General features: G+C 48.8%; 1 protein-coding gene across 1 annotated transcript in view; it reads right to left on the bottom strand.

The window, feature by feature from the left end:
- Positions 1-340: 340 nt before the first annotated feature.
- CNGA3 (cyclic nucleotide gated channel subunit alpha 3) overlaps positions 341-22,036 on the bottom strand; it is a 36,449-nt gene continuing 14,753 nt past the window's right edge. Inside the window, exons 3-9 of the mRNA XM_052649391.1 lie at positions 17,133-17,246; positions 14,683-14,862; positions 11,414-11,467; positions 8,606-8,659; positions 7,213-7,320; positions 5,958-6,064; positions 341-1,725 (exon numbers count right to left, since the gene is read on the bottom strand). Of these exons, the coding sequence (XP_052505351.1) occupies positions 341-1,725; positions 5,958-6,064; positions 7,213-7,320; positions 8,606-8,659; positions 11,414-11,467; positions 14,683-14,862; positions 17,133-17,246 (2,002 nt within the window). The remainder of the gene's footprint in view (positions 1,726-5,957; positions 6,065-7,212; positions 7,321-8,605; positions 8,660-11,413; positions 11,468-14,682; positions 14,863-17,132; positions 17,247-22,036) is intronic.

Raw genomic sequence — 22,036 nt, 5'->3', positions numbered from 1 at the left:
AAAAATGAAGTTCAGGAGTCTAAATATTCCTCACGGATTTAAAAAACAAAAAACTTCTGTGCTCCCATTTTTATACTCTTGGCCTGGAGATATCTCACACTTCACAAAACCCTGCCCCACGAAGCGTTTCTTGAGGAGTTCGCTGCAACCTGTCACTTAACTGGGACAGACATAAAGAGTTCCATCGTCTAGATGAGGAAAACCAAGGCTCTGCCCCAAGGCCACGCAGCTCACAGAGGGTGGGGAAAGCTAGAATGCGGTCCCAGCGAGCCCCGTGCCGGGCAGCGTCGCACTGACCGCCGCCCCAGGGAGGCGGGAGACGGCACCTGTGTCTTCAGGGCTAACTGGCCTCCGTTTGCGGAGCATCCCCATCAGGCGGGAGGCCCATCTTCACCTGGCTTTCCAACTGGCTGAGCCGCTGCTTCACCTTCATCTGAGTGGCGTTGTACTCAGCCAGGAGCCGCGCGAACCTGGTCTGCAGGGTGTCCAGGGAGGTCTCGAGGTGCTCCACCTTCTCCTCGATGTCCTTGGGGTCAGCCCCGGCCTTGGCCAGCTCCTCATCAATCAGGTTGTCCTTCATGAGGATCTGCCGCCCCTTCTCCTCCAGCGCCTTCTTGGCCTCGGGGTACTCGGTGAGCGCCTCCATCAGGTCATCCTTGGAGAGGCAGAACAGGTCGGAGTAGCCGATGCTCCTGATGTTGGCTGTGCGGCGGTTCCCGGACTTGCTCCCCTTGATGTTCAAGATGCTGATCTCCCCGAAGTAACTCCCGTCGCCGAGGACCACGAACTGGGTGATGCCGTCCTCGGCCACCACTGCCAGCTTGCCCTCCTTGATAATGTACATCTCCCTCCCGATGTCCCCCTTCTTGCAGATGTAGTCCCCGGGGCTGAACACTGCCGGCCGCAGCTTCAGCACCAGCTCCACCAGCAGCCCCGCCTCGCAGTCCTGGAAGATTCGGACCTTCCTCAGGGTGTCCAGGTGCACGTTGATGGCGATCTCGGCCTTCAGCTTGTCGGGGAGGCTCTTGAGCACCTCCTTCTCATCCACTGTCTTCTTATTGGCCCACAGGTAGTCGAACCAGCGGATCACCCGTGTCTCCAAGTCCTTCGTCACCTTGCGGAACTGCATGTACTGCTTGATGGAATCGATCTTGGCCTGGAACTCGGCCCGTGAGGCGTTCATGTTTGAGATCATGGAGCCCACGTTGCCCACGATGGTGGCAAAAATCAGGACGCCCACCAGGAAGTCGATGACCACAAAGAGATACTCCTCGTCTTTTACAGGGGGCGGGGTCTCCCCAATGGTGGTCAGGGTCAAGGTGGACCAGTAGAGACTGTAAATGTACTTTCTGGAGAGGCGCCCATACTCTGGGTTGGAGATGTTTGGGTAGACCCAGGAGTCGGTCCCAAAACCGATGAACTTGGAAATGGCAAAGTAGATGCAGGCATTCCAGTGGATGATGATGAGGATGTACAAGACCAAGTTCCCAATCCTGAACATGTTGGGGTAGTTGGTCCTTGTCTCTGTGCGGTCAAAGAACTCGAAGAGCCGGGGCAACTTCAGTAGGCGGTTGAACCTCAGTTCTGGGTAGTTCATGCCCAGCTTAAGATAAGCCAGGTCTGTGGGGACCAGGGACAGCACGTCCAGCTTGAAGTGCAGGGTCTTCGTGTAGTGCTTCCACAGCCGGCTGGCGTCCATGACCATCAGGCCTTGCTCCAGGAAGCCTAAGGGAGAAGACAGATCACGTGGGCATCAAAGAGGCTGCCTGTTTATGGTCGTGGCCCACAGAAAGATATTTTACCTTGTGACTACACAGGATGTGGTTTTATATATATATATATAATAGAAACAATTTCCAAAAGCCATGCTCACTATTATCACAGGAAACGTGCTCTGGTATTTTCTATCAGATCATCTAATCTATTTTATTCAATTAAAAATACAGGTCAACTGGGTAAATTTGAATGTGGATTGGGTATTTGATAGTAGTGAAGAAAGATTATTAAATTTTAAGAGATAAATTGAAGTTATATTCTAAAGAATGGGTCCTGGTTAAAGCTACATGCTAACATGGTTACTGTCTGAGAGTCACTTTAAAAAACCTCCATCCAAGAACAGGGTGTGGGAGGATAAATGAACCAAAATTAGCAAAGTGTTGATAACAGTTGGAGCTGGATGAGGATACATGGGGATTCCTAACAGTGCTCCCTCAGTTTTATATGTTTGAAAATATTAACAATAAAAACTTTAAAAACACTGGTCATGGCCTAGCAAATTGACTTTACCAGTTACTAATGGGGCATGGCCTTGCCCATGGGAATTCCCTAGTGGTCCAGTGGTTAAGACTTCACCTTTCAATGCAGGCGATGTGGGTTCCATCCCTGGTCAGGGAGTTAGGATCCCACAGGCTGGTCACTCAGCACTTCTGGGCCCTGGTTTCTAAAGCAATAAGATGGAGATAATCCCACCCACGCTTCTTGTCTCTTGCAGCAGTTCTTATGACAAAACAAGATGTGCTTGGAATGCTTTGTGTATTATAAAGCTGCCCAAGGTTGTGCTGTGATCTGGTGGTGTTTGTATCCACAACCACAGCACAGTTTTTAGTTTAAAAACCTTGGAAGTTTCTTTAGATAGATATATTCCTAAGTATTTTATTCTTTTCGTTGCAATGGTGAATGGAATTGTTTCCCTAATTTCTTTTTCTACTTTCTCATTATTAGTGTATACGAATGCAAGGGATTTCTGTGTGTTGATTTTATATCCTGCAACTTTACTATATTCATTGATTAGCTCTAGTAATTTTCTGGTGGAGTCTTTAGGGTTTTCTACATAGAGGATCATGTCATCTGCAAACAGAGAGAGTTTTACTTCTTCTTTTCCAATTTGGATTCCTTTTATTTCTTTTTCTGCTCTGATTGCTGTGGCCAAAACTTCCAGAACTATGTTGAATAGTAGCGGTGAAAGAGGGCACCCTTGTCTTGTTCCTGACTTTAGGGGAAATGCTTTCAATTTTTCACCATTGAGGATAATGTTTGCTGTGGGTTTGTCATATATAGCTTTTATTATGTTGAGGCATATTCCTTCTATTCCTGCTTTCTGGAGAGTTTTTATCATAAATGGATGTTGAATTTTGTCAAAGGCCTTCTCTGCATCTATTGAGATAATCATATGGCTTTTATTTTTCAATTTGTTAATGTGGTGAATTACATTGATTGATTTGCGGATATTGAAGAATCCTTGCATCCCTGGGATAAAGCCCACTTGGTCATGGTGTATGATCTTTTTAATGTGTTGTTGGATTCTGATTGCTAGAATTTTATTTAAAATACTTAGGAATATATCTACCTACAGAAACTAAAGACCTATATATAGAAAACTATAAAACACCCATGAAAGAAATCAAAGAGGACACTAATAGATGGAGAAATATACCATGTTCATGGATCGGAAGAATCAATACAGTGAAAATGAGTATACTACCCAAAGCAATTTACAAATTCAATGCAATCCCTATCAAGCTACCAGCGATATTTTTCACAGAACTAGAACAAATAATTTCAAGATTTGTATGGAAATACAAAAAACCTCGAATAGCCAAAGCAATCTTGAGAAAGAAGAATGGAACTGGAGGAATCAACTTGCCTGACTTCAGGCTCTACTACAAAGCCACAGTCATCAAGACAGTATGGTACTGGCACAAAGACAGAAATATAGATCAATAGAACAAAATAGAAAGCCCAGAGATAAATCCACACACATATGGACACCTTATCTTTGACAAAGGAGGCAAGAATATACAGTGGAGTAAAGACAATCTCTTTAACAAGTGGTGCTGGGAAAACTGGTCAACCACTTTTAAAAGAATGAAACTAGATCACTTTCTAACACTGCACACGAAAATAAACTCAAAATGGATTAAAGATCTAAATGTAAGACCAGAAACTATAAAAGTCCTAGAGGAGAACATAGGCAAAACACTCTCCCACATAAATCACAGCAGGATCCTCTATGATCCACCTCCCAGAATACTGGAAATAAAAGCAAAAATAAACAAATGGGATCTAATTAAAATTAAAAGCTTCTGCACAACAAAGGAAAATATAAGCAAGGTGAAAAGACAGCCTTCTGAATGGGAGAAAATAATAGCAAATGAAGCAATTGACAAACAACTAATCTCAAAAATATACAAGCAACTTACGCAACTCAATTCCAGAAAAATAAACGACCCAATCAAAAAATGGGCCAAAGAACTAAATAGACATTTCTCCAAAGAAGACATACGGATGGCTAACAAACACATGAAAAGATGCTCAACATCACTCATTATTAGAGAAATGCAAATCAAAACCACAATGAGGTACCACTTCACACCAGTCAGAATGTCTGCGATCCAAAAATCTGCAAGCAATAAATGCTGGAGAGGGTGTGGAGAAAAGGGAACCCTCTTACACTGTTGGTGGGAATGCAAACTAGTACCACCACTATGGAAAACAGTGTGGAGATTCCTTAAAAAATTGCAAATAGAACTGCCATATGACCCAGCAATCCCACTGCTGGGCATACACACCGAGGAAACCAGAATTGAAAGAGACACATGTACCCCAATGTTCATCGCAGCACTGTTTATAATAGCCAGGACATGGAAACAACCTAGATGTCCATTAGCAGATGAATGGATAAGAAAGCTGTGGTACATATACACAATGGAGTATTACTCAGCTGTTAAAAAGAATACATTAGAATCAGTTCTGATGAGGTGGATGAAACTGGAGCCGATTATACAGAGTGAAGTAAGCCAGAAAGAAAAACACCAATACAGTATACTAACACATATATATGGAATTTAGAAAGATGGCAATGATGGCCCTGTATGCAAGACAGCAAAAAAGACACAGATGTATATAGCGGACTTTTGGACTCAGAGGGAGAGGGAGAAGGTGGGATGATTTGGGAGAATGGCATTGAAACATGTATAATATCATGTAAGAATCGAATCACCAGTCTATATCCGATGCAGGATACAGCATGCTTGGGGCTGGTGCACGGGGATGACCCAGAGGGATGTTGTGGGGAGGGAGGTGGGAGGGGGGTTCATGTTTGGGATCACATGTACACTCGTGGTGGATTCATGTCAATGTATGGCTAAACCAATACAGTATTGTAAAGTAAAATAAAGTAAAAATAAAAATTTAAAAACAACAACAACAAAAAACAAAAACAAACAAACAAAAACCTTGGAAGTGACAAGCAGGGCCGCTGCCAGCTTATGTGATGTCTTTGTGCAAATCAGAAAGAGGATCCTCAAGGATGCACAGCTTGGAGACTGAGGCATGGGTGCAGCTTTAGGCCCGGCTCACAGCTAGAGGTGGTCTTGTTACTGTCTGGGGTCCTTGGACTCTTTAATCAGCAGAAACTGGTGAGAGACCAGACCAGGAAAGACCAGGAATTCAAGCAAGGCTTTACTGGGGCTCGGGCAGCAGTAGCACTAGGCAGTGAGACAAGTCACAGCCATCTTTGCTGGCTCCCTGAAGCTGGGCTGGTTTCTTAAGTGGGGTGGGGTGGGGGTGGACCTGTGGGTTGGGCTGGAGGTGTGGCTTAGGTGGTGTGCATATGGGGATAGTTATTTTTCATTTCCTATAGATCCTTTGTATTCTGTTGCTGCACCGCACTCTGGCAGAGGATCGCAGCTCACAGGCTGTCTTAATCTGAAGGAAATCACACCCTCCTAGGCCCTATTTCAGATTTTAGTTCTCTGTATATTACACCTACTCTGAAAGCCACGGGTAACATGCCCTGGCTCTTCTGACTGTCCACGAAGAGGAACCCCAAGGGCGACTGTTCTGGATCTCCCTGAACCTGCCCCCAGGCCCCAGGGCCCGGCCCCCCCTTGGCCCCCCCTCGGCCCCCGACTGCTGCATGTTGTGGGATCTAGGACCCAGGGCCCAGGCCCACTCACCTGTCCGGGCTCGGACCAGCACATCCACGCCATAGAGGATGTCCGCTGAGTAGTCCAGGACCAGCCAAAGCATCAGGTGCTCGGACTGGAGCTCATCGAAACAGGCCCTAGAAAAGTGCAAGAAGGGCCGTGTGGGGGAGGGCCCAGGGTGGGCAGCGCTACAAACTGGGGCTCAGTTCATCCCGCCAGCAGCCCAGCCTGCAGTGCTGTATCCCAGCACCCCACCCTGGCCTCAATGAGGCGCCCGGGTGCTCAGAAGCTTTTCTGCCTCGAGGTCACAGACCTCCTAAGAAGAGCTGAGACTGACCCCAAAGAGTGGGCCCTGTTGCCTCTTGACAGTAAGTGATGGCCCCTTCCCCACACTGGGGAGGGAGCAGTTTTTCCAGGCCTCAGTGGTAGAGTCAGATGAAGGGGCTGAGAATTTGCCCTTTCTGGGGCCAAATGCCAACAAAGATACAACAACTTCTAGAGATTAACAATGGAACAACTCACATCTCCCCCCACAAAATAGTAGCTCACCATGCACCCCAAACAGCTCAGAAAGCCCAAAGCCCCCCTCTGGTGTCTGCCCCCTGGTGGGTGAGGTTGGTCCAGACTGGGATGGACATACACACTGCTATATGTTAAGTAACTAATAAGACATCTAATAAAGACTTATAGTATAGCTCAGGCAACTCTCTGTATGACTTACACAGGGAAACAAACTAAAAATCAGTAGATGTATGTATATATGTAACAGACTCACTTTGCTGAACCCCTGAAACTAACGCAACATTGTAAATATACTATATGCCAATAAGAATTAATACAAAACAAACAAGAAAGCCCACAACCAGCGGAGAACACCACCTGTTACCTACACCACCGTCCTGCAGGTCAGCTCAGGAGTGACCCACCCCTCCCACTTCCCCTCAGGAGAGCAAAAACTCGCTCTTGCATCTTCCTCCTGTGACTCAGTTAGGAAGGCTCCAGGGTGCCAGGCCCTTTGCTTTGATCTCAAACACAGGTCCCCACTGGTGCTCCTTCTTTGAGCCCTTCCTTATGGACAGAGCCCTGGAGGGGGGCATGGCAGCCCACTCTAGTATTCTTGCGGGGAGAATCCCATGGACAGAGGAGCCTGGTGGGCTACAGTCCATGGGGTCACAAAGAGTCAGATACTACTGAGCGACTGTGGACAGAGAGATTGAGGCACATCTAGCCGGAGGGTAGCCCCCGGGCACTCAGAGCTCTGTCCCTAGCTGCCCCTCTTCGCTACCTGCACACGAGCAGACACCAGTTGTAGAAGACAGGCACGGCGATGACAGTCAGCCAGTGGTAGTACATGTTGCTGGAAGGGTCCACCACAACACTGTCCTTCTTCTTCCTGGGAATGCCCACACAAACAGCGCAGTGTGTTGGAAGTCTGCAGCTCTGGAGGGGTTTAGAGACCTGGTCTAGCTTACAGACCCCAGGGCAGCTGTGGGCTGCAGCGGAAGAGATGACTTCCCAGATAGGGTGCTATCAATCTCAGCGGGGCTCCTGTGGGTGTCCCTGTAGAGGGCCTTCTCTGCCAGCCCCAGGAAGCCACGGTAACTCTAAAACCATGGTGATGACATTCCCACGTGCCCTGTGGTGTCATCCAGGCACTGCAGGGTGCCAGGGAGGAAAGCGGAGCACAGTGATGTTGGAACCACCTCAGGGAAGCTTTGGGAAAATGCAAGTTCCCAGGCCCACCCAGACTCCTCCCGGGCTGGGGTCTGGAAATGTGCATTTGACCCTCGCCCCAGGTGGTTCTGAGGCAGCTCCTCTCTGGACTGACCTTGGGACCCCGGGGCTCCCCTTCAGGAAGGTGCTCTGTCCACTTCACTAACTGCATTTGTGCAGATGTTCTAAAGCCTCACTTCCGAGCACTGGGGTCCTGCCTCCCACTGAAAACCACCAACCTGGGAATCACTGCAGTTATGTCAGCCAAGACTGAGTGGAAGAAATAGCTTAGGGTGCTTTCTGCTTTCCTTTTCAGGATTTTTGGAGGGTTAGAATTTATAGGTGGTACTGGAGATCTTTTCTTTGGGTCCACCTGTCTCCTCCCCCATGCCAACTCCCTACCATGCCCACTAGGCCTGCAGAGCTGCTCCTGCACCCCAGAGGACATCCTGGGTTGCCTTTCTGCTTGCACCTCAACTCAGCAAATGCAAGATCAGTTTCTCACTGACGGGGCTTTGGACATTCCCAACCACCAAGACTCATCATCACTGGGTTTGAATTAGTTTGTGAACATGGTATTTTCTAGTGCCCGGGAGAGGGGCTTCTCATATCCCAACTGTGAAGATGACATGGTGGGCAAACAGAAAGCCCCAGGAGAGGGCACTGGAGCAGGCTCCCAGGGAAGTCCCCAGCTGCCCACCCAGGGCTGCAGAACACCCTGCCTACCTACAAGCCCCACTCTGAGGTCCCCGACTTTCCCCGCAGAATGAGACCCTCACATGATTTCAGCAGGCCTGATCCCTGCCTGAAACCAAGTCCTTTTCCATAGCCCTAAGCAGCCCCCTCTCCAGGGCTGACCCCGAGGCCCCACGGGGTCAGGCCCCTCTCTCCTCCCCAGGGAGGGACCAGGCGTGCTGTGACCCCCGAACTTCCCCTCTTTGGGGGCAGTTTCTCTTAGTACTTACTCCTCTTTCTTGGGGTCTTCCTTTTTCTCTTTCTCCTCCTTTTTCACCTTGTCACTGGATGACACAGGGTGACACTTAGCAATTTTTGTATACAACGGGGAGAGGGCAGGCCACTGTGACTGGAGGAGAGAGCGTGGTGCAGGAAACTCATCTTTCCAGCACACTGGGGTGAAGCAAGCTTACTGATTTCAATAATAATAATGTCAGGAAGCTGATGCACAGAGAGGTCAGGTAACTTGCCCAAGGTCACAAAGCTCTTAGGTAGCTGAGTTGGGATACAAATGCTCTTAACCAGTATATATATTAAATATATAGCATGTATGTGGTGCTAGCGGTAAATAAGAGACGTGGGTGTGATCCCTGGTTCAGGAAGATCCCCTGGAGAAGGAAAAGGCAACCCATGCCAGTATTCTTGCCTGGAGGATCGGGGAGCCAGTCCATGGGGTCACAAAGAGTCAGACACGAGTGAAGTGACTTAGCATGTATGTATGTATGCATCTATTTATCTACCCATCTATATTCTCAAAACATAGACCTAGAGAAAACTTGGAGGTGTATTTGCCAGCATGTGTTTCTCTGATACTGGGGTTCAGTTGTTAACACAGAGCATACTTTTGTGGTTGTGTGATCATGGGTGCTTTTCTGTGTCTCAAGTTTTTGACAGTGAGCATATTAATGAATTGAGTAGAAACAAAAAGTTATAATTGGTAAGTCTGTTCTCTTGAATCTACTGGTCTTTCAGCAGCTGAAGTCTTAATGCCAAGACACCAGCAGAGGGTGCTGCCCACAAGCTTATTGGGCAACTGAGCCCTGCTGGGAGTTTAATTACACCAGGCTCTGCCACCCTTGTTCAGGATTTGTGGCCTGGGTTACAAGCTTCGGCCTTTCCTCTGGCTACCAACCTGCTGAGGCCTAGGGAAGACCCTGTGCCATCCATCTGTGTCCCCGAATACACCCAGCACTGACTCAGGGGACCTGCACAGAGCTACAAATCGATGGTGGCTTTGACTGAGAACAATTTGATCAGGAGAAGGAAATTTTCAGAACCCATGGACTAAGCGAAAATGACATAAATGTGGTGGAAAAGTGGGGGAAGGTGTCCGTAAGAATTACTTCTGTATCTTTGTGCCCAGGTGGCCCCATTTGGGAACAGTTCCCAGTTTTGTCCTTTGGTCCTTGGACCCATGGTATGAGCCCCTCTGAAAAGATTTATCAGAGCCTGATGCAGCTGACCGCATCCACCCCCATCCTTGCCCACATCCTAGCCCCAGGTCGGAGAAGCCTGGAGACCCACCCACAAGGCCTCCGCCCAGTCTGGGGTCCTGAGTCTTTACTCAACTGCAGGACTTTCAAGGGTGTTTGATGTCAGGTTTGCCTTGACATCAAGCACATTTCGAAACAGCTATCATTTTGCAGATTAAATCATTTTGTTTTTCTGACATTTGGCTCTCTGGATTTGATGTCCCAATTTGGATTAGGAGTTTGAGATCAGGTCAACTCTTTGTGACCCGATAGACTGCAGCCCACCAGGCTCCTCTGCCCACGGAATTCTCCAGGCAAGAATGCTGAAATGGGTTGCCATTCCCTTCTCCAGGGGATCTTCCCAATCCAGGGACTGAACCTGGATTTCTTGCATTGTAGGCATTATTACTATCTGAGCCACCTGGGAAGCCCTTCTTTTTTTCACTTCAAGGGAGAAATGGATTGAGCATTGGGGATTAGCAGATGCAAACTGTTATATATAGCATGGATAAAGAACAAGTTTCTACTGCATAGAACAGGAACCTATACTCAATATCCTGTGATAAACCACAATGGAAAGGAGTCTGAAAAAGTATATAAATATATAAAACTGAATCACTCTGCTGTATACCAGAAATTAACACAACACTGTAAACTTATTTCAATTAAAGAAATAAATTTAAAAGACAACAACAACCAAAAAACCCCCAATGCAACTAATGTTCGCGGAGGGAAACAGAAACAAAAATTCTATCAGAACAAAGGGAAATAACAAGGAAAAGCCTTGGCATAGTTCTCTGTCAACTGGAAGTCAAGAAATTGGCATTGCTTGCTGATATTGTCCTCCTAGGCTCCAACTGAGACCACCCCCTTCCCTACCTATCCCCGTGGTGTTCCATAAAGGCTGGAGAACGGGGCACACGTGCACATGTGTTCACACATATAAATGGTCACACCACATATACACTTCCTGTTTGGGATTTTGGATGGCGTTGCCAGAATCACACATCAAACTTCTCTGCCAGCTCAGCATCAGGTGGTAGGAAACAATTGCAGTGGGCCAGTGTTTTAAGAGGTTGCTCTCTGGAAATATTTAAATTTCCTCTTTCCACTGATTACATCCTGATCACATCCTCCAAAGGGGCCCAAATTAGCCTTAAGACAAGAGCATTTCCCTGGCACATAGGAGCTTGAGGACGCAGAGTGAAAAGTACATTCTTATCATGAAGGAGAACGTCCACTGCTCAGTAAAGGGACTCCAGCTTTGCACCTTCAGATACACAGCAACAGAGGGTGCTGGCACTGAAAATGTTTACCCCTCCAACTCCTTCACTTTATAAATAAGAACAATGCAAGACACAGAAAAGAGGACCTGCCCAAGCAAGTCTCACCAAACAGGTCCCGCCCCACATTTGTCCTTGGGGACGGGTTTCCAATGCCAGGAGCAGGGTTCTAGCAGGGTCTGGCGGGTGTGGCAGAAGCAGCAGGACTGAGGAGGGAGACACAGCTGGGGTGTCTACAGCAGGAGGGCGGTGGTGGGGAGTGAGAGGGGACAGAGGTACTCACTCCTTCTCTGAGTTGTTGCAAGTGTTGGTGTTGTTTCTGGCCAGGGGCCAGTCACTGTAGGAAGGCAAAAAGAATCTGAACTTGGTCCACTTGCTGGGGACCCCTTGCCCTCAGGCAGGTACTCTGGGACTCCCATCCCCTGTCTCCTGGGCCTTTCCACGCAGTTTGATCACAGGGAATTGTTATCGTTGGGGACAAACTTCTTTTGTGTGTGTGACCAGTTTGTGCTGGTGAATGCCTTGGAGTAGAGGAGAGGATGGACACTGGGTAGCGTGAGGATTCTGAATAAATGGGGAGTGCCTCTTTGAATCCCATCCAGCACCCTGGCCTCAATTCCTCTCACGTTTTAGCGTGTGCCAGGCAGTGCACCAGACACTACGGAGGGCACGGAGGCTAGCCAGCATGGCGCCCGCCCCCGGGTGCTCCTGGGGGAACAGGCTGAGTGCCTTGGGCCAAGGTGGACAGAGTTAGCAGCAGCAGCAGCACTTTGAGAGGGTCGGCAGGGACGAGGTTCTCACAGGGCCCCTCCCTCAGACACCCTATCACAGGGGTCGCTTCTGATTCTTAGGGCCGAAAATAGACCGAGGGCAGAGCTGCCCCAGGGTTCAGCCCATCCTCCCCACCCCTGTCCCCAACATTCACCTTAAAACTTCAGGGCCCACTACCCAGATCTATGTGAGAATCTTGTAGAAGGTGGGGATTGGTTTTGCACCCAGTGATGTTTATTTAAAGCTGGACTGGGCAGTTCTTGATGGTGTTCTTTAGGAAAAGGCGTGATCCTTGTGAGCTCAGCTGCCAGTTCACATGTGTGACAGCTGGTTTAAGAAAGCCAGCCTGGCCTCACAGGGCTGGAGGGCGGCTTGCCTGTCTGTGGTCACTGCAGACCAGTCGCAGGACAGGAGGTCTGGGGGCCACAGCCAGTGCCTGGGACTCTCCAGACTGACTCTCAAAGCACCTCTCCTCTGATGTCAAACATCTAGCCAAATACTTTTTTTGGTACTTCTGCATGCCCTGCCCATGCCTCCCTCCCTCCATTCAGGATGTGGCTCTAATAGCTTTTTTCGGGATTAATTTACCATCTGAAAATCCCCCGAGAAATCAAAGCTGTGCTATTACAAAGGAAAGTTTAGGTTTCTGGGGTGCAGTGGCATGTGATTGCCACACCCCTGTGCCCATAATCTCATTGGGCCAAACCCCTAGGAAAACTAAGACCCATTTCTGCATACATTTTGCTTGGCTAATAGGACTTGGCCTTGAAAATTCAAGGTCTTCTTCCACCAGGAAGCCTCCCTGATTACTCTGCTCCCATCCTGCATCACTGCATTCACCTGCCCACCGTGAACCTTCCAGTGAGTTAATCAGGCATTGGTGGCAAGTTGGGGCCTGGCCCTGATGGGGTCCTAGCTCAACCCTCTACTTATCTGGTCACACAGGGAAATGTACAGAGTCTAGTGTTCGTCTCCATGAATCTCAAGTTGTGGAGAAAACAGTTTGATCAGTTAAGCCAAGGAAGTCTTTGCTTGCCCCAAAGGAACTGAACCAGTTTGTTGACTTGCTAACAAACCTCCTTCCCTCCCTACCACTTCTCTGCTCCCTGTACCCTACCTCCCTGCCACACACCATCCTTGCCCCACCCCGCTTCTCCATGTTCCCCTCTTCCTTAGCCTCCGTCCCTCCTGTCTCTCTGGCTCAGCAGTGAACAGCACGTGTGCCGTGTGGTCCTAGAGCTCCCTCCCAGGGGTGCTCAGCTCTGGGAGCCTGCACATGTCCCAGCGCTCAGGCCCTCCACAGCACCCTTCTCACAGCCCAGGAAACCAACGGTTTGTTGTCCAAACTCGTGTGAAACAGTAGCCCAAAAATGCTGCTCCACTGGACCTCTGCCTCTCAGCCAACAATTCTCATGCCTTCCTCAGCAGGGAAGACTAATGCAGACCTCCTAATGTCACTAGCAAGACATTTCTTTGAACTGTCATATTTTATCTTAAGCATGCTTGTATGTCTTGCACATTTCACAATGTATTGCATGACCTGTAATAAAAATATACCCCCCACCCCAATCTGGAAATAAAACTGAAGCTCTGAGAAGATCCATCCTGTTTTCCCCAAAGCTTCAGAGCCTTCACTCCCCAGGGGCTTTCTCTGCCTGTTTGAGGTGCCACATCTGAGCCCTTCTGTTTCTTTGACTCAAAAACAGCATTTTCTCTATCAAATGACATAGGGACTGTCGGTTCTGCAACAACCATGCTTCTTTTCACCCTTCTTTTTATGTCTTTTAAATCCTGGCATGACCTAGAGAATTCAGCTTAAAGATCTTGTTCAAGCCCCTCTTTCCCTTAAAGCAAGTTCTGAGCAAGTGTCCTCCTGTTTGTGAGGCTGAGAAGAGGTCTGCTTCCCCCACAGGCTTACCTCTCTTACTGCTAAGGGGTCTTAAAGAGACCTTCTGCTGTTAATCGACAACCGATTCAACCCGTGGTGGCTCAGTGGTCTCCCACTGACTAGAAGCTGGGTGCTTCTCAAGAGCACTAGAGGGGATGGGGAGGGGAGGCAGCAGCTCTGTGTGGGGCGGGGAGCAGGGGATATCAGTCTAGCCCCTGCAAACTTCTCCATGTGCCTGCACCCCACAGCACCAGCCACAAGCTCCCCGCTGAGTAGGGAGCCAGGCAAGGTGCTCAGAGCCCTTGTTCTGCAGACCCTTCTCCTGATGAAAAGCAAACACTCTCCCCATTCCCCCCAGGGCCACTTATTGTCCCCTCATTGTTCTCAACCTAACCTGGGGGTGGAAGGTTCCCCTTGAAAGTTCTAACCAACCTTCAGATCTTTTCCCCAGAAGAATGCACCTATACCCATCCATAAAATTGTGGGTACCATGTAGGTACTCCTCGAGGCTCGTGGTACAAAAGCCTCAGTTTTCTAGCAAGAGGGGTCACAGTGCAGTGTAGGATGAGGGTCCTTTGATGGAGAGACTGGTGAGGCCAATGTCCTGCAGGTGCGATTCTGAAGGGACCATCAGCAGGGGGTGCTAGGGGGGCTCTGCAGAGGACAGGGTCAGAGCTCAGCTGAGGCTAGGGCCTCAGATGAAAGGGCTCATCTCCTGCAGGGCTTCTTGAAGTCTGACGGAGACGCTTAGAGCATGCAGTGTAACCCCAGAACAGACCCTTTTTCAGGGAATACCTGGGCACTGATGCTCCAGCTGGGCTAATCCACACTGGACCACATGAGCCACAAGTGCTTCCAGCCCCATCTGGTACAAGTGGCCCCGTCTCCCTTACCTTCTCCCTCTGTCTGGTGGATCCTGGCTGCCCACATTGAACTGGGTATGGCTTTCTTGGCTGGACACCTCTTTGAGCTCGGCTCCGTGGAAATGCTCCAGCAAAGAGTCGGGCCTCTGGTCCTCCTGGTGTAAGTGCCTGGCGGTCCAGGCACGGAGCGAGATGATGAGGCGTGACAACCTGGAAGGACACAGATGGGCAGCCAGGGTGCAGTGGAAGGAGGCGGAAGCCACCTCCCAGGGGGTGGGGGCAGGGGCAGTGATGCCGGCAGGACAGGATCCCCCGGCAGGCGGCAGGCTCAGGTTTGACCCCACCCCTGCCCCCCACTCCCCAGAACTGCTTCTTCCTCCCTCCTCTGCCACCTGGGATGGAGCTTCCTCCATAAGAGATAGTATTTTCATTGTGGCTTTGTCACTTTAATGCCTGGACTCCATCAAAGGCATGATCCTTCCACTGGGGCCTTAGCAAGTTTTTCTGCTCATTTTTCCTTTTGCCCCATGTAGAGCTCTTTGTTATGAGTGGTAAGCAGAGGAACAGTAAAAAAAAAAAAATACAATTTCCAAATAGGGATAAAATTCAGAGCAAGTTTAATGGAGGAAGCACCCAGATACAACCTAGGCTCTTTCCCCAACACTTGTCCTATGAATTGCTTTTCATAAAAACTTTTATTTTCTCTCCAGGCCTGTGGAGAAGTCCCTTTGCCATGTGCACTGACCTCTGTCTTGCAGCAGACCTGGTCCAGGCCTCAAGCACCTGAACCCAGGCAGCCCACATGCCTAGAGCTCATCTCAGCTCCAGCTTTCCCTGTAAAACCTTCCCTCAGCCCCACCTCCTGAGTCTCTGCAGTGGTGGGGGACATTTGGAGGAGGTGAGGGGGGTGGGGGGAGTTTGGGCCGAGAGATTCAACTCTGTTTCTTGGTGTCTGGTTTCCCTGACTTGGCACCCACAGTACAAGGCACTGTCCCCCCAAATCTGTGGTGACCAACCTGGTATGGAGTCATGAATTGTCACATACTTTGATCCCCATCACACTCCTGTGACCATAGCCTAAAAACAGATGAAGTGCAGGAATATCCCACAAACAGAATGGAGAGGCTTATAGCTGCTGCAGCAGATGAATGTCAAGGTGCCTGCCCGGCCCAACCTCTCTGCTCTGACACTCCACCCACTCAGGTCCTCTCTCTGCTGAGGGGTGGAACAGAGCTCCAGCCTCGGCCAACAGGCTCAGGGATGGGCAACGGACAACTGACCCACAGAGACTCAGTCACTCAAGCCTCTGAACTCAAAACCACTCCAAGACGGGCTTGGGTGTTACAGCTCAGGATCGCATGGTGCAGGCTGTTTTCAGCCTGTACCCGCTGAGGTGAGAGAAGAGAAAGCCAGACACGGAGGAGGCACGCAGGAAAGAGCACATGGATCATGGAGTGCTGTTAGCGAAACGAGACAGGGAAGGCGGCTGCCTCCCCAGGGCCTCTCATCAGCCCCACCATCTCCATTTCCATGAGGTGGCCTGGACCTTAGCTTATTCCAGCCTTGCTCTAGCCTTCCCCTCTCCATTTGAGGTGAAGGTGTTCTCGTCCTTATAATCAACAGGCCTCAAGAGAGCATTTTATTAATAAGATGAAAAAACCCACTGCAAATCACTTAAGTGCCCAGCTACAAGCAGCTAGCGAACTAAATAATCCTCCACCATCAAAAACATGAAGAATAACTAGACAAATTAATTTTTTTGAAATACTGTTAAGCAGAAACTGTAGAACACACTACTGTATGAAACTCCGGCTTTGGATGAAAAAATATCAGTGGAAGGAAATAATGAGCCCAGCATTTGCTGACTGTCCAGTGTGGGCTCTGCGGCAGCCCTCATGCTACCAGGTGCATCTTCAGACAAGATTTGAGAGGCGACATGACATCCTCCAGGTGGTGCAGCTATTGATGCTGGAGGACAGATGTCATCAGAACGGAGACAGAGCTCAAAGCCTAGTTAATCTTTCAAATGCTTCTGCAAGGATGTGTGCTATGAAGTCTAGACACATGACTGCAGACCTGCCAGGGGCTATTTCAGACAGAGCCGCCATTGCCACCTGCCTGCCACCGGGGTCCACCCCGTAGTCCCCCCTGGCTCGCTGGCCCTCTTTCTGAATTCTTTTCTGAAACTTCTCTGGTTGGCTTTTTTTTTTCTGAATTCTTTCAGAATTGAACAAGTACCTTGATATCATTTTTTATGAGAAAAATTTCAGATAAAGGCAGTTTTTCTTAGATTTTTCTGAGCTCAGAACACCTGACCCAAGAGGAAATTACTCCCTGATAGATTTCTGCCTCTGCCTCTCCTGCCCCTTTCTTCTCCAAATCTGCAACCCCACCCTCATGCACCATTTTTTCCTAAGACTTATCTTGTTTCTGCCTCTGTCTCCTCTTTCCCAAGCTGAGGGCTGAAACCGGTCAGTTACCTGGTGGGTCCCTGGCTGGTGAAGGAGCTTTGCCTGGATTCAGCCAGTCCTCTAGTCTCCATGGCAATGCCTTCCTGCAGTTCTGATGATGTCTCCTCGCATGGCAAGTGGGTCCTAGGAAATCAAATATGCAGCAAGCGAAATTGATTTCCAGCTCATCCACCTCTTGGACACGTTAAGGACCAAGATGGCCAGATGCTCTGCTTAAAGAGGAACGCCGCTGTCAGAGATCCTCACCCCAGGTCTCCACACTTCAGTTCATGCTCCAGCAGATCCTGGCTTCTAGGATAATGTGTCCTTTCCTTTATGGCAAGGAGGCCACTGCCCATAGCCTAGGTGAAAGGGGCCATCCAGCAGTAAGTGGTCCTTATTAGAGCACTGAGGGCAGGGGGTTGGGGTCGGGGAGGTACCGTGCCTGCCTCTGGACCCACAGCAGTTGTTTCCAAATGAGGATTCCAGAACAAGGATTTTGGTTCACACACATCTCTGCATGCTGAAACCCTATCTTCTAAAGCCAGATCAAGTGCCTCCTCCTTCAAGAGGTCTTCCTTTGCCCTCTGTCCCAGTGTGTATGTGCTGCAGGAAACCACTGATTAAGAGGAGGGTCCTGAAATACTGTAATGAATTGGCTTCATATTTGTATAGTGCTTTCAAATAAAAGTCCACTTCTGCTGTGCCCTTCTGCCAAGGTAGGGGCGGAGGACTTTCCCTTGTGCAATTCAGGGCAAAAAGTCTGAGCATTAGCAGAGCCTGGTGTTTGTTGAATTTCCTGAAATAAGATCTCTCTGTTGGAGCCTGTTTTCCTTTCTTTCCCTTTAAAACTTCCTGGGGCTGAAGTCTGATCAGCCTGATTAAAAGCCATCCAGGCACTGGCCTCTAAGGATTTGCACTTCATCCTTTGAGTCTTGAGGAGCCCAAGCAAGACAAATTAATTTGATCACATGACCTATTCCAACCTAATCAGCCTTCTTAACAAGGTGGCAACATGGTTGAAGAAGTAAGCAAGAATTACTGTCAGGGTAAAGGCTCTGTGTCTCCCCAGTGAGTGATCAGAAGTCAGAATTCCACACCCCAGCCGCCAAGCTGCTGCCTCTTCCTTTCTGCAACAGCCCTGCTGTCTCCAGCATGGGGGGAGCTCACTACCACACCGTGTCTCCTCCAGGCAGTCTCTGCTCAGCCCTGACAGCCAGCAGGTTCTTCTCTCCCTCAGCTTCCCCATATCGAGGATACTTTTTTTTTTTTTTGCTGAAAACACACAGAGTGATACATAAAGTATCTTCCATTTATTGACTGCTTACTGTATGTCAGCCACTTACATTTTATTACTTAAATCATGTAACAACGTTATAAGAATGAAACCGAGGTCCAGGGAGATTAAATAACTTTCGGGAAAAACAGATTTGAATGCCATTCCATCCCATTTCAAAGCCTGCTGTCACCCACTCATGAATCTGCCTTCTGTATTTTCTAATTAAAACAAAAGTTGAATAGGACATGGCTGAGGCAGATGGTGACTGCAGCTATAAAATTAAAAGATGCTTGCTCCTTGGAGGAAAAGCTATGACCAACCTAGACAGCATATTAAAAAGCAGAGACATTACTTTGCCAGCAAAGGTCCGTCTTCTAGTCAAAGCTAGGGTTTTTACAGTAGTCATGTATGGATGTGAGAGTTGGGCTATGAAGAATGCTGAGCACTGAAGAACTGATGCTTTCGAAATGTGGTGTTGGAGAAGACTCTTGAGAGTCCCTTAGACTTCAAGGAGATTAAACCAGTTCATCCTAAAGGAAATTAGTCCTGAATATTCATTGGAAGGACTAACGCTGAAGCTGAAACTTCAATACTTTCTTGATTTGATGTGAAGAACTGACTCATTGGAAAAGACCCTGATGCTGGGAAAGACTGAAGGCAGGAGAAGGGGATGACAGAGGATAAGATAGTTGGATGGCATCACCGACTTGATGGACATCAGTTTGAGCAAGCTGCAGGAGTTGGCGATTGACAGGGACGCTTGGCGTGCTGGAGTCCATGGGGTGGCAAAGAGTCGGACACAACTGAGGGACTAAACTGAACTGAGGACTGAGTTCTGTAGCATGCCACTAGAGACGCGACTCTGGTTCCCCTAGCTGCACTATGTGGGCGTGTTTTTTTTATTGCCAAAGCACCTAATTGAATTCTCTCTCTAATCTCATAAGAGACTACTCACACCTCAACCTTATACATATAAGAGACCCTGTCAGGACTTCCCCTGACAGTGGATGAGAATCCATCTGCCAATACAGGGGACATGGGTTCAGTCCGTGGTCCAGGAAGATCCCACACGCTGCGGAGCAACTAAGCCCATGCACCACAACTGCTGAGCCTGCGTGCTGCAACTAGGCAAGCCCGTGTACCTAGAGCCATGCTTTGCAACAAGAGAACCAGCTGCAATGGGAAGCCTGGGCACTGCAACAAAGAGTAGCCCCCACTTGCTGCAACTAGAGAAAGCCTGCACGCCAAAACAAAGACCCAGTGCAACCAAAAATAAAATTAATTTAAAGAGAGAGACCCTATCAGAGGCCCTGCTACAATTATGAAGCTACAATTCCCTTGCCCTTCTAGTATTGTGTACCACAAAGCTGGGAATGCATCTTCCAAGGCACCAGGTCAGTTACAGGAGGAGGAGGCAGGGGGACAAGTGAATCCATCTCTCCAATCCCTGGTTCTGAGCAGCTGGCATGCCTGGGGGTGGGGAGCTGGAGGTGGGGGCAGCAACCGGTAGCTGGGCTGGAGCTCCGCATGGCCTGTGTGCCCGGAAGATCTGGAGGTGGTCCCCAGGACGAAGGTGTTCTGTCCCCGCCAGCTCCTCAGGGAGCTCCAGGTGCCAGGCAGTCAGCCCAGCATTTCTGCCTAGTCTGGTTTCTGCTAATTGTGTGGGAGCACCTCCTGAGAGCAGATTTACTTGCATCCGCAGCAAAAGACTCCATGCGCATCACATCAGGTCTTGTGGGTGAGTGAGAGGGGCAGAACTCATCCCAGATTTCAAAGCAGGCCTGCAGCTCGCAGCAGTGAGAGCCACTGCATGTGGCCTGGACCTACGACGTCCACTGGGAGGGGAGGCAGCAGAGTGGGGGACCCAGAGGCCTGGGTTTGAGTCCCTACCCCAAAACCTGTTAGCTAGGTGTACTGCGGGCTTGTCACTTACCCTCCCTGAGTTTAATTTTCCTGGTCTTTGAAAAGGAAACAAAGGAAAAATTGATTTAATAATGACTTGCTCAAACACCCAAGTCCCAAAAGGCACATTTAGTTGTGAGAAACAGGAAGGGTCTTATATGATGTAAGTCCAAGGGACCCAAGAGCCTTTTTTTTCTGGATGCATCTCCCTAATTGTTTCTTGATGCCCAAAGTTCTATGCTGATGTCTTTCTTCTAGCTCCAGAATCTCTACCCTTTTTAAACGCCTGGGAGATACCTAAATAATAGCAAATCTAATGAGTTACTCCTCAGAGAAACTGATTTCACAAGGGAGACAGAAGGGGAGATGGGGTGGGAGGAGAGGAAACAAATGTCTGAGGTGACATTTTGAGTCCCCAGGGACACACAGGTACTGCTAAAAGGGAGAACCTTCTGGCAATCACTGCAAGATCAGAGATTCAGAACCTCGAAGGGAAATACAGAGGGTGGAGACTGGGGGCCAGGCCCCATCCTGCCAGGAGCTAGCTGAGGACCTGACAGGCCTCAGGCTCTATAGAACGAGCAGATCAGGCCAGGACAACCCGACGTTGCCTCCCACTCGCAGACTCCTTCTCGGTGGTGATGCCACCTCTACAGGAAGAAGCCCTGTGAGGTCGGTAATCAGCAAGAACAAGGACAACTGGTGAAGCACAAGAAACTGACTGCTTGGAAAGACAAGGTCATTTTCAACGTGTAAAGCTCACCTTCTGTGTTTATTCATACAGAGGAATTCATGTCCATGAGGTGAGGGTTTTTTGTCACTGGAGGAAGCAGAGGTTCTCATCAGAATGGAAACCGGTAATTAACTTTGTGCTCTGTGGATCTGGTGTCTTCCTCTAGTGACTTTGGGGACATGCGAGTGAACAGAAGTGACCTTTTAGAACAAGGGTGGAGAGTGTGAGACATTATTTTTCTTCTCCTCCCAAGCCCTGAGGACGTAGAGTGACGGGCAGGTGCTGCCCCAGCCACATGTGACCAGGGAACCGAGGTCACTGCATTTTTGCCTCCGGTCCTGGAGAAGCAGGTTGCAAATGGTTTTCTTTTGTGATAATTGCTTTGGGCTCTGCTCAGGAAGCAGCACGAAGAAGTCTCCTCTTCTGTAGGACATGACCCTCTATCCCAACAGCTCATCTAGAATAGCTACACCAGGAGATTGCTCTGGGGGTTGAGGTGCCCTTGGTGCTAGCTGCAATTCTCTGCAGCAGGTTCTGAAGCCTTTATTGCCTTATCTGCAAAAATATGCCAGAGAGCTCTTAAATAATTGAGTCAATGAAACAGATCTAAATAGAAAGAGCAAAATGCAAGATATTTTTATTTCTGGTCTTTTCAAGGTGTAAATTTAATTTTTTTGTTGTTGTTGTTCAAAGGAAACACTTTGATCCTTCCTTATGACTCTTCACAAGCAAAATGATCTCAGTGATTTAAAAGAGAAATGGAAACTGGTCTCTAATTTGGTGAAAGAGCTGGGAAGAGAGATGTCTCAGGGGACCGGAAGATGACGTCTTCCCTCTTTGGGGGGGCCCTCAGCACAGGGCCAACCAACACACAGGTTCCCAGAGCAGCTGTGTGATATCACTGAGGATAAAGAGTGATTCATATTCAAGGACACCCATTTGTAATTATTTCTCCAAAAGCTTTCTAAAAGGATTGGAATTTCAAGGCAAAGATCTATGATTCGTTCAGATTCCATTTCC

The sequence above is a fragment of the Budorcas taxicolor genome, chromosome 11, assembly GCF_023091745.1.
Source record: "Budorcas taxicolor isolate Tak-1 chromosome 11, Takin1.1, whole genome shotgun sequence".
NCBI classification, from domain to species: domain Eukaryota; kingdom Metazoa; phylum Chordata; class Mammalia; order Artiodactyla; family Bovidae; genus Budorcas; species Budorcas taxicolor.
Note: the sequence above shows the minus strand (reverse complement) of the source record. Positions and strands in the feature narration are given on the sequence as shown.